Source organism: Python bivittatus, unplaced genomic scaffold, assembly GCF_059951505.1.
Source record: "Python bivittatus isolate LINGU-HERP-01145 unplaced genomic scaffold, Pbiv_v1 ctg000670_np1212, whole genome shotgun sequence".
NCBI classification, from domain to species: Eukaryota; Metazoa; Chordata; class Lepidosauria; order Squamata; family Pythonidae; genus Python; species Python bivittatus.
This window is the reverse complement of record NW_028277094.1, coordinates 7048010-7060211: the sequence shown is the minus strand read 5'-3', so window position 1 is coordinate 7060211 and position 12202 is coordinate 7048010. Positions and strand designations below refer to the sequence as shown.

The 12202-nt window shown below is 46.6% G+C and overlaps 1 protein-coding gene across 1 annotated transcript in view; it reads left to right on the top strand.

The window, feature by feature from the left end:
• Positions 1 to 12202, top strand: part of GRIA3 (glutamate ionotropic receptor AMPA type subunit 3) — a 135594-nt gene that overhangs the window by 73399 nt on the left and 49993 nt on the right. Inside the window, exons 7-10 of the mRNA XM_088151613.1 lie at positions 1266 to 1433; positions 2134 to 2238; positions 3449 to 3556; positions 4341 to 4547. Of these exons, the coding sequence (XP_088007739.1) occupies positions 1266 to 1433; positions 2134 to 2238; positions 3449 to 3556; positions 4341 to 4547 (588 nt within the window). The remainder of the gene's footprint in view (positions 1 to 1265; positions 1434 to 2133; positions 2239 to 3448; positions 3557 to 4340; positions 4548 to 12202) is intronic.

The following is a 12202-nucleotide window of genomic DNA, read 5'->3' as shown; positions in this document are numbered from 1 at the left end:
GAACAAGCTGTGGAAGTGTACTGTGAAGACATTTTAGGGTAAAAAAATAAACAGAATTATTGCCAACTGCATATGTGAGTTAATATGAAATGTAGCTCAGAGAGATACACTTCATAGTTGTTCTGATTTTAAAATCAGACAAGTGGTGTTGGCTAATTCATTTTTTAACAAAAGGAGAAGGTTGCTACAATTTCCCCCCGCGCCCCCCAAGGGAGAAAAATGGTGTCATATAGTCTTGTCTTTGTTAACATTTGGAGAATGTTACTGTGATAATGCCACAAGTAATCTAAAGAAATTTTAAAGCTTCTGGAGAATGGGATTGAAAAACAAAACAAAACCTCTTTCTGGAGAGTAAATTTGCATAAAATTGGAAGATGCATTTTTGGCACAGTATGACTGCGTGTATCAGCTCTTCCATTCCATGTGGTTTGCTGTGGTGTGTTATAAATAATCCTCTTTTTAAATGGAATTTTATATGGTTACCCATATCAAGGATTTATATGTCTTCTGGCATACTCATGCTTTAAAATGGCAATGTTGGAAAGAGGACCATAAATGAGGTGTGGACAAGATATGACAACTCTTTCCATCTTATCTTTCTTTTTTTAGCAATAATATAATTTCAGAATGATATTTGACATCTCAAGAAATGTGGAGTGGTTATTATGTAATTTCGTACTGTGCACACTTAGAAAATGATCCAGAAGAAGCACTTCAGACCTCCATGAGGGCAAGCAGAGAACCCTCTCTAGTATTGGTTAAAACAGCTGGCTGCTTTGCTAAGTTGACTCATTAAAGCAACTGCGACTCTTAAAGCAGCCGCATCTTTTTGCTAAAAGCAGAAAAAAGACAGGCTGCACACAAGGTCTTAAGAGTCTTCCAAATCATTTTTTGAAAGTTGTACAGCTGTAGAGGGCATAGGGAATGGCCTTGAAGGACAGGAGGAAGAGGTGTTACCAAGGCAATGGTCAGATAAGAGGGACTGTTCCAAGAAACTAATCTGAGAAAACGTCTCAGGCATGCCCCTCCGACATGAAGATAAAGTGAGGGAGGGGGAAGCACATTCAAACGTGCAAGATTCTGTTCCAGTAAAAGTAATTCTGACCTATATGGCATTGGTTTCTTAGTCTGGTCTACCTTATAGGGCTGACACAGCCTTCCCAGGTATTGTGATATTACTCAACACTGTTTAAGGAAGAAAAAAAAAGACCTGAAATATTTGTGGGATGAAGTTCACTTACTTGTCTCTTTTACATCTCCTTTAGTATACATCTGCATTGACCCACGATGCAATACTTGTCATAGCAGAAGCGTTCCGGTACCTCCGAAGGCAGCGGGTAGATGTATCCCGGAGAGGTAGTGCTGGAGATTGTTTAGCAAACCCAGCTGTGCCTTGGAGCCAAGGAATTGATATTGAGAGAGCCTTGAAAATGGTGAGGATTTAAGCAACAGCATCTTATATCAATATTCCACGAGTAGACAACCTACATTTTTCTTGTTTTTTCACTTACTTACCTTTCTTATTTACTTACTTTAGGCTGATCCATCCATCCAATATCCAGTGTTTACAAAGTTACTTAAACCATTAAAAGTTTCTAAAAAATGCTTCACCCCCCCCCCCCAAAAAACACCACCCAGATGGTAATGGAAGTGATAAAATAGCATTAATAAATAAATAGCATAGGAAATACATAAAGCACAGAAAATCAACTGCGCTGTAGAGTAGGCGCTTAAAATCAAAATGCACTTAAAAACTGGGAGAAGAGAATGAGCTGTGTGGGGTTTGAAAAGATATTAAGGTGTAAGCCTGGCATATTTTCTTGTGAAGGGCTTTTCATAAATGCCCCCGTAGCTGAAAAGATCATCCCCCTTAGGAGGAATGGGGTGGGGGGCAGATCCAGTTGACAGAGGTAGCTAAAAGTAGATAGGTCACCCATTCTCTCTCTTTTGGGTCTTTTATGTTTCTCTTTGTGACATGCTTAAGGACAAATCCATCTGTTCTTTGATTTTGATGGAGTTGCTGAAAAATGAGTTTTTATGGAACAATGGTTCTTGTATACTGGGCAATGCATGGATACCAATTTCTTTGCTGCTTTCTATATATCGTTATGTTGCAACTTTATAATTGTCAAGGTTCAAGTTCAAGGAATGACAGGAAATATCCAGTTTGACACCTACGGACGTAGAACCAATTATACGATTGATGTGTATGAAATGAGACCTGGCGGGCCACGGAAGGTAAGCCACAGTTAGATAAATGTAGAGAGGAAATCACTCTCTGCCCCCATGTTGTTATAGGAACAGATCAGTTGGATGGCTGTCAAAACATCAGATGAACCCACGGGATGGAGAAAGGAATGGACAGATTTCAGGTTTCTTACCTTCCATTCCTTTCTGATCAAAATCTTGGCTTTGTTCCAGCTCCCAGGTATCTTTATTTTGACAGTTTGCAGAGTAGAGTTTTTAAGCAATTAGGAGTCACAAATTTTGTTATCTAAAATAAATTACCCAGTGATCTACCACCAGATACTAATCTCCCTAAGACACTGTTTCTCAACCTCAGCAACTTGAAGGTGTGTGGATGTGCTGGCTGGGGAATTCTGGGAGTTGAAGTCCACGCATCTTCAGGTTGCTGAGGTTGAGAAACACGGCCCTAAGACTTGGGCCTGCTACAGACAATAAGTCTTGGATTCGGGAAACTTGGCTACAAATAGTTGTTGCCCATGGAGCTGACCAGATTGACTTGGGGATTCAAGAGACTGAAAGAGAAAAGACAAGGGAAAAAAGTGGGGAAGCTTCAACTAAGATCCCTCTCAAAGGTTTTGGGGCTCTCCAACTGTCGGAATGAGTCAGATACTCCCCACTCACAAGAGGCAACATCATGCTGATCCTGGGCACTTTCCAGTTCTACTCTTCAAAAGTATGCCATACAGGGCTTGTTCCCACCCTTGTTACTCCTACAATAGTGCAAGTATTATTAAGAAGTGTAGTATGTATGCGTCTGTTTACCCCACCTGCAGGGCAGAACAAGACCCAGTGAGGATTGAACATTGGAAGAAAGGATGGGATGAGAGAGAAGGTTGCCAACGGAAGCCATAACCTGGATGAAGGCAGTGGACTCTTGCTAGAAGTCTTCAGGGAGGGGTTGGGCTTTTTACATCAAGCCAAGACTAGATTAGAAGGCCTGTTAACTCTGTATGTTAATCGTATATAAATGAGAAAGTGGAAAAGGAAGGAATTTTAAAGACATGTTTTAAAAAGGAAAACGGAAACCTACAATTTTTAGGCTGAGAATGTCCAACAGGTTCTAGTTACAGTGAGAAAGGAGAGAAGAGAAGAAACTGTTTACCATTGTACAGTAGTATCTATCTATCTGTCTGTCTGTCTATCTATCAATCAATAACACAAATTCACTATCTTAATTTGGCAATGCTCTCTTCAATTATAGGCTGGTTACTGGAATGAATATGAGCGATTTGTGCCTGCAGTTGATCCTACCATTTCCAATGATACTTCCTCAGTTGAGAATAGAACCATTGTGGTGACTACCATCCTTGTAAGTTGCACCCCAGTCGGTGTGTAATTAGCTTATAGAATAAAAACTTGACTTTCTCCAAATTGAGCATAAGGTAATTTACATCCCTTTAGTCATTGTTTTCTAAACTAGACTCCTTCAGGTCAAACTCTTCTCCTGATGGCTTCCTGGACACACCCATCCATGTAGTTTTCTCAACAATGACATGGAATGGAGCAAGTTGGCTGTTGCCCTTATATCAGTAGTTTAACCTGGTGGGAGACAGGACCTAAAGCTAGATTCCTTGTCAGAATGAGAATCACTGATTCCTTAAGAATTCAAGTCTTTACTATGTATATCAGGGTTAAAGAATTAGAGGGAGTTGCAGAAAAGCAATATGAGAAAGGGGAGAACAAAGAAGAATGAGCGAAGTACCCTGAAGAGGCTGAATAGCTGTTAGCTGTTACCCTAATCTGTACATGCATGGTTAAACACACAGAGAACAAAGTAATTGCAGCTCCGCTTTAATCAGCCCAGAAAATGTTCCTACAGGAACGAAGGGCAAAAAACTCTTCCCCCTTTTAAAAGGCTTTTGAAAATCTCCCCTAAGAGGAATACCTTCCAGCTTCTGATCGGATGCTCAGAGTTTGATTTTCTCAAGCTTTGATTGTTCTGCCTACTCTATGAACTGACAGGCAGATCCGGTTTTCCTTAACTCTTTTATGTTTGAACCTCTTGGGTTGGGACTTCTCCCCATTTGCTCTGTCTACCCCATTGAAGGGACCCCCGCCCTTCCACCTTATTTTCTCCTTGTGTCATTTTTCAGGAAGCACCCTATGTGATGCGCAAGCAGTCTCCTGACCAGAAGGAAGGGAATGAGAAATATGAAGGCTATTGTGTTGACCTTGCTTATGAAATTGCAAAACATGTTGGGATTAAATATGTCCTGTCCATTGTACCTGATGGAAAGTATGGAGCAAGAGATCCTGAGACGAAAATGTGGAATGGCATGGTGGGTGAGCTGGTCTACGGGGTAAGTCCTTGTATGTTGTGGTTTTGCTAATAATTTGCCTTATAACTATGTTGCTAAAATTAAATGGACCTCCTTTCCATCTGTCCTTCTTGGCACAGCTCCTTAGGTGGACATGCAAGAATGTCCAGCAAAACTGAACTAGATAAACTACGGTGATTGCCCAAAATAGGGAGATGGTACCTATCCTTATGGATGTCCTTAGCTCTGTGATTTCAAATATTCATCATTTAGTTGCCTTGAACAGATGAAATAGACAAGTTTGCTGAAAATGTTTAATCATGTCTCTGTAGAGGACAAACACCTATCAGAGTTAATTACTGTGGCTGCCCCAGGAAATAATGGGAATTCTAGCAAGAATTTCCTCTTCATGGCAGCCCTGAAGGAATTTTAGGAGTGAAAATTCTCCTTGTGGTGGCTCCCTTTGTAATTCTGAGAATTAACTGTGAGAACGAGAGATTTTGTGATTTGAAATCTCGTTGTTTCATTAGCGATGAAGGAATGGGATTGGCCGTCAGTGGGCATCAGGAACAGGAGATGTGGAACTTTGAGAAGTCTGTATCTTGCTCCCACCTTCCTCTCATCTTTTCTATTAATTGTGCTTCATATTCTCTTCCCCTTAAACGGCTCTTGGCATTATTCCCTGTTGAGTGACAGAAGAATAACATCTCTTTAGAATCTTTGTTTAGACAGTCGACAGCTTTGTAGTATTTCCATTCATCTTTGGCTTGGTTTTGACTTCTAAAAGGAGGCCCAACCCTTCCCACAAAAGTACATATGATAGCATAGCCTGAGGTCCCCCTCCTGGCATTTCTAGTGTCAAAATGTATGGTATTTACATCCAGAAGGAAACTCTATCATGCAAAATGTACTCTTAGCATTGTTGAAAGGATCTCAGATGAAAGAAACAGATGCTTGTTCTAAAGGCAGGGTACGGAACACAAGTGATGCTTTAAGATTACAAGGATGTCGGTGTAAGTTAAGCCAGAACAAGTGCTCCCTTGACATCCAAGCTCTTGAGGAATTAAAATAAATGGAGAAGAAGTCGAGGCTGCCTTGCTCTGTGCTGGCCCTTGGGTTAATGTGCTGAGTAATATTTGGCCAGATATTTAACCTCAAGGAACCTGACATTTAGCCACAGTAAATTGTGGACGAGTGATATGAGCTTGATCTCACCCAGCAAGGATTTGTAAGACACCTGGAGTCTTTGTGATGTAAATGTTCACACTCAGTGTGAAAAAGCAATTCCTCGCCATTCTGAACGTCACCATTCAGATTGTTTCTGTGCACACCTCAGGAAGCTGTGTCTGCATGGACCGTTGCTCAATCATCACAGCCTCCAGAAAAGTATGCAGGGTGCTCTGGCATCTTGTATACGTGTTTACTAAAAAAGGAGTCCCACGTTATTTAAGAGGCTTTGCACTGAAGAGTATGATCTGATCTTATGCATCTTTACTCATACATAAGACCAGCAATAAGGGATTGTTTCTCAGTGAAAGTATTTAGTAGAGCATCTTCTAGGTTCATTCCTAACCACCGAGAGTCTCTGGGAGTCAGGTGGCATATACATTTAATAGATGATGATGATGATGATGATGGATGATGATGATGATGATGATGGTTGGTTGCACAGTCAGCCAGATGTTTAGGCTGGATTTGGCATTTTTATCCACCCATCCAGTCCTTCCCAAGCACCTGGGATAGGCGGATGTTGTTATTAGTGTTAGCCCTGCCCAAGTAGGTGTATATAGGTTTGGACGCTTAATCATTTTAGTGTAAAGTTAGGTAATACAAATGCAATTCCTCTAATATCAATAAGATGGGTTATTTTTTTTTTCTTGAGCAGAAGCAAAAGACTTCCTACTCTCTTTCCCCCTTCCTTGAGTGATTTGCATTACTTTGAGATACAGTAGCTTGTAAGAAAAAAAATCATGGCAAAAAGAAAGCGAAACTAAACTTTAAAACCTGGTACTCTAACAAACTAAATTCAGCAGAGGTTTTTGTTTAATAGGTTGTTGTTAATGTGGTCCTTACCCGACAGGAAGGTTGCTCTTTGAGTTCCATTTATATATTCTTTAGCAAAACCATGTTGTAACCAAATGTACTTCACTGTATCTAGTGTCAGAAAACGACAGACACGGGTTCGGTTGTCCAGTAGACAGAAGTTTTTATTGGGCACGTTTGCAAAGGTGGGTCCCTCCCGCAGCAATGGAGGAACCCCGAAGCAAGGTCTGACAGGTTTTTATACCCCCTATCTGTCCTCCCCCTCCTGCGAGGGCTTGGCTCACAATCTCACCTTTTTTACCGCCCCGGAGCGCCGCTAATTAACCGCAAAACCGCAGACATTCCACTCAATCAGCGCAATACACATTCCAATCCCCACTTGACCCGACAGCCGCCCCCTGCCGTTTCTCTTCACTCTGGTGCGAACGTGCCTTTTGCCTGCAGTCTTTCCTCCCTCCTGCCGTCCCTCTCCACTCTGGTGCGAGTGTGCCTTCTGCCCATCCTCCCTCCTGCCGTCCCCCCAAGGCTGCCCCATGGTGCACAGCGCTCTCCCCTAGCAAACATGGTTCGTTTGAGGCCCTCACTTCTCCCTGCCTTCTCACAAGCCCCCCTTTTTCTTTTCACGCCTCTGTTGGGCCTCAAACCTGGCTAACAGGATTGCTCCCTCGTCCCGGACCCGGGGCTTCACACACTGGGACAGGTAATTCCCACAAGCAGGGAGGCATTGCATTAAGCAACATACTAGGACCAGTAAGGCAATGAAGCCAATAGTACAGAAAGTTGTTTTAACCAAGCAAAGTTAGGTAACCAACTAGTGAGCCACGACCAATTCCATCCCTCTGGATCCTCGGATATGCGAGAGGCTAAGGTCTTCAACTTGGCTAGTTTTGCTTCAATATAGTTCTCATTGTTGGTTAGGTTAAAGCAACAAAGACCTTGAAAAGATTCACAGCCTTGTCCTGCCCTTAATAGGAGATAGTCTATAGCTATCCGATTCTGAATGACCACCCTCCTGATCTCAGTGACTTCTTCAGTGAGGGCTGCAATGAGAGAGGATGTAAGGTTGACACTTTCAGCCAGGAGGCAGGCCACCTTCCTTAGGTCCAGGTAAGCCCTTCCACTTAGTGCAGGAACCCCTACTAAGGAGAGGGCCAGAGCCATGGCTTCTGTTTCGGACAAGAGTGTCACATCACTCTCACAATCAGATGGCAGCTCCCTTTTCTTTTCTTTTGATGGGTGCGCTTGTATTGGAGGCAGGGCATATAGAGAGGTCAGGCGCCCTATGGCACAAGGGCCCCCTGAACTATAGGCTGGAACATAGGTGTAAGCTTCATGTCCACATAACAAAAAGAAACCTTTAGGTAGGTATAGAGGGGTTGAGGCATAAGGGATATTATAGACCCCTCCACAAGTGAAAGCAGGACCTTTTGAGGGCAATGGGGGGTACGGTTCTGGGTATTGTTGAAATATACACATTGAGTTGCATTGGTTATCCCCAAGAGATTTAGAGCCATTTGCCTTTGATTAGTCCAGGGTCTTGGTATGGGAGAAGACCCAAAATGATAGAACAACCCCCCACGGGGATCATCCCCAGTGATCAAAGCTGTCTGTGCCAATTCTACGCCTTTATGTTGGTCATCTCCTCCCCTGCCTTAGTTCAGTTCCTTTTAAGTTTTACTTTGAGTCCGTCTCCCGAACCGCTGATTCAGTTGTCAGAAGAACTTGGTATGGTCCCTCCCAAGACGGCTTCAGCTTCTCATCCTTCCACGTCTTTATCAGGACCCAATCCTCTGGCTTGTGGGGGTGTTGGTCTTTCAGCAAGGGGGCCGTTGAGCGAGGAGTCCCTGTTTTCTTAGAGACAAGAGAGATTGTGACAGTACCAAGAGATACTTTCTCAGGAAGGCATCCTTTAGCTCGGGGATAGGCTCTCCCATTGGAGCCAGGAAAGGTCTTCCCATCATCAACTCGAACGGGGAGACCCCCACATCCTTGCGAGGGGCTGTCCGCATTCGAAGCAGGGCAACCGGAAGTGTCTTTGTCCAAGGTAGCCCTGTTTCCAGCCCCAGTTTGGTGAGATGTTGCTTCAACACCCCGTTGGCCCTTCCCACAGCTTTACAGTGTCTACCAAAGCCTGCACCCCCCGTGAGACCCTTCGTGCAGTTTCTCCACCATCCCCCTCATGTCAGCACGGCTCACTACTGGGGTCCCCTCAATTGTAACCCAACGACCTGCTTCCTCCCTGCAACCTTCCCTTTCCAGCAGCTGTGAGTAAACCCCGTTCCAGCCAAATTTTCCCGAAAGTGTGCACTACTCCCCAGGCGTATCGCGAGTCTGTGTAGACGGTGAGGGACACTCCCTTTCCCAACTCTAGTGCCCGTTTCAAAGTGTGCACTTCACACAGCTGAGCCGACCAATCCCCTGGTAGTGCCCCCTTCTCTATTGTCTCTCCCTCCGCCGTCACTATGCGTACCCTGACTTCCTTTGTCCCTTCTCTACTCGGCTAGACCCATCCACAAACCAGACCTCACCCTCCTCCAGCGGGACCTCCTGCAGGTCCTCCCGGGTCTTTGTTTGCAGCTGCAACAGGGTGGAGCACTCGTGCTCCGCCGGCTCCCATTCTTTCCGCTCCCCCGCAAGAAACTCCGCTGGGTTCAAATTCCTGTCTGTTCCTACCACCACATCAGGACTTATCCGGAGAACTGTCTCATATTTCAACATCCTCCCTTCTGTCATCCAAGCAGCCGCCTGCTGACTAAGCACACTTAAGATCTGATGGGGTGAATGGACAATCACGGGGCTCCCAAAAGTGAGTTTTTTCCCTTCTGTCACTAACACAGCAGCGGCAGCCACTGCCTGCACACAAGTCGGCCATCCCCTCACCACCGGTTCTAGGGCTTTGCTCAGGAAGGCCACTGGTTGATATTTCCCAGCCCGTCTCTGAGTCAGCACTCCAATGGCAGTTCCCCCATGGGCTGTAACGTATAGGTGAAAGGGGGGGGGGCAAGTTCGGTAGAGCCAGAGCCGTCACCAGGCTCCTTCGTAATTCCCCCCACTTCTCTGTGTCCCTGTCTGTCCATTCTACCCTGTCAGATGATCCTTTCAACTTCTCATACAGAAACTGAGCCTTGCTCATGTACTCATCTATCCATAGCCTGCAATATCCTACTAGACCCAGAAACCGCCGCACCTCTGTTTTAGTATGAGGGGGCTTCAACTGCATTATCCCCTGTATGGGAGAAGGATCAATCAACTTCTCGCCCTTCCGGAGTACATGTCCTAAATACTTGACCTCCCTTTCCACAAATTGGACCTTCCCTTTTGACACCTTCAATCCTTCTTCAGCCAACCAGTTCAATAAAGCCACTGAATCTTCTCTCACCTTTACTTCCTTCTCTCCAGACACCAACAAATCATCCACATACTGCAGCACCCGAGAACCCCCAGGGGCCCGGAACCCCTGGAGTTTCTCTTCCAATGCCTGTCCAAACAAGAGGGGGCTCTCGGTGTACCTCTGGGGCAGCACCGTCCATCTCAGTTGTTGCGTCAGCCCACGCCTCCCATCCCGGGACAGCGGGTATTGGGCTTGCCGCAAACCCGTCACCCCTGGTTTCAAGGGGATGCTAATTGGGGCTATGCGAAACCGCCCCACCCCCCCTTCTCCTGCCCATACCTCAGGGTTCACAACCTCCACGTCTGCCTCCCGCAACAAACACATCCTTTCTGCCTGTTCCACATTCCACAGCTCCACTACTAGACTACCCATGAGATCCCTTCCCAGCAAGTTCACTCTCGCCTGTGGGATCAGTAACACATCTGCAGTTACCTCCTTCCCATTCCACTCCAGTCTCACTCCCTCCAGTACGTCTGCCTTGACCGGAGAGCCTCCCACCCCCATCACCGATACCGATGCGCCCCGGGATTTCGCAATCCCTGGGATGTTCGAGAGGCTCTGGTGTCCACGAGGAACTGCCGTTCCTCGCCGGTGGGACCCACCGTGATGTTTACCAAGGGTTCCCCGTGGGTCCCGGTTGGGGAACCATGACCCCCCTAGTCGTACAGGGGGAAACTCCTCTCATGTTCTCCCGATGTTCAGCATTATTGGGATCCCAATTTGGGTCTGCCAGAGGGAATTTAGTATCTGCGGCCGGGGCATTTGGGACATTTGCATTCCTTCGCTCCCAAGCCCAGAGCGCAGCTCGCCGAATCTGGCCCCTCTCTTCTGGCGTATAGAGGTGGGCTAAAATGTAATTCAGTTCCCCCAGGAGTATTCCACCGGGCCGAGAAAAAGTTCCAATTGTTCGGCGGCGGTATGGGCGTTCTCTTGCATACGAGGGAGGGTCCTTTTTAATTCCCTCAACTCACTGGGTTTGATGGGAATCGTTACGTAACTGGTGACGGCCACCCCCTGTGCGTTCGTTCCGTTCGGGACTTCCCGGACGGGGAAGGCACTGGCCGACCTTAGAATAAAGGGCAAGTTCTGAATGTCTTGGTTCAGCTGGTCCAGCTCTTTCCGCAGCCCGGGATAGGGTGGGGGCGCCGGAGGGGGAGCGATAGGAAGAGGAGGAGGAGGAGGAGGTAGCGGCCCCCATTGGGGTCCAGTCAGCCAGAGGTCCTCCTCATCCTCCTGTTCTTTTTGGACAAAAATTTTGGCTAACTTGGGTCGAGGCCCCTCCCAATGAACATGGAACCAGACTTCCACATAGGGTTCCTGTGTTAACATTTTATGCTCCACAATGTAGTTTTTTAGTTGGGTCACCCAGTAATTACTGGGGATTCCAATGGTAGGGGAATTCGGGGTCCACTAGTGGATATTTTCGCCATTCTTTAGTGCACAAAGTTATCATGGTCGGTTTTTCCAGACCCCTGGTGAATGGACACAACCAGGGTGTCTCCCACTGTTGCAACAATTGTCCTAATGGAGAATCCGTGGGGATTCCCCCTACTGCGTTTTTCCCATTGGCCCCTGGCCTTACACTCTTACTCTGCGCCTTACCCGTCCTTCCTGACTACGTTTCCCACCTTACAGAAGGTCCCGGACTCTTCTGTCCCCTTGCGGCGTCCAACGCCTCGTAACCACGCTAATCTCCCCGAGATTATGGGTAGGCTGTACTCACCAGACCTCCCGGAGGTCTCCTCGTCGGCCGACTTCCTCTTTACTTCTGTCTGACTGGCGATTGGAGTCCCGTCCTGGACCCGACTCCGGGGAAAACGGGAGACACCTCAACGGGGTGTTACGGCCGATTACTCACCGGTTCCCCACAGTCCGGTCCACGTCGAGGACTCCTGCCTGGCTCGCCAATTTTGTCAGAAAACGACAGACACGGGTTCGGTTGTCCAGTAGACAGAAGTTTTTATTGGGCACGTTTGCAAAGGTGGGTCCCTCCCGCAGCAATGGAGGAACCCCGAAGCAAGGTCTGACAGGTTTTTATACCCCCTATCTGTCCTCCCCCTCCTGCGAGGGCTTGGCTCACAATCTCACCTTTTTTACCGCCCCGGAGCGCCGCTAATTAACCGCAAAACCGCAGACATTCCACTCAATCAGCGCAATACACATTCCAATCCCCACTTGACCCGACAGCCGCCCCCTGCCGTTTCTCTTCACTCTGGTGCGAACGTGCCTTTTGCCTGCAGTCTTTCCTCCCTCCTGCCGTCCC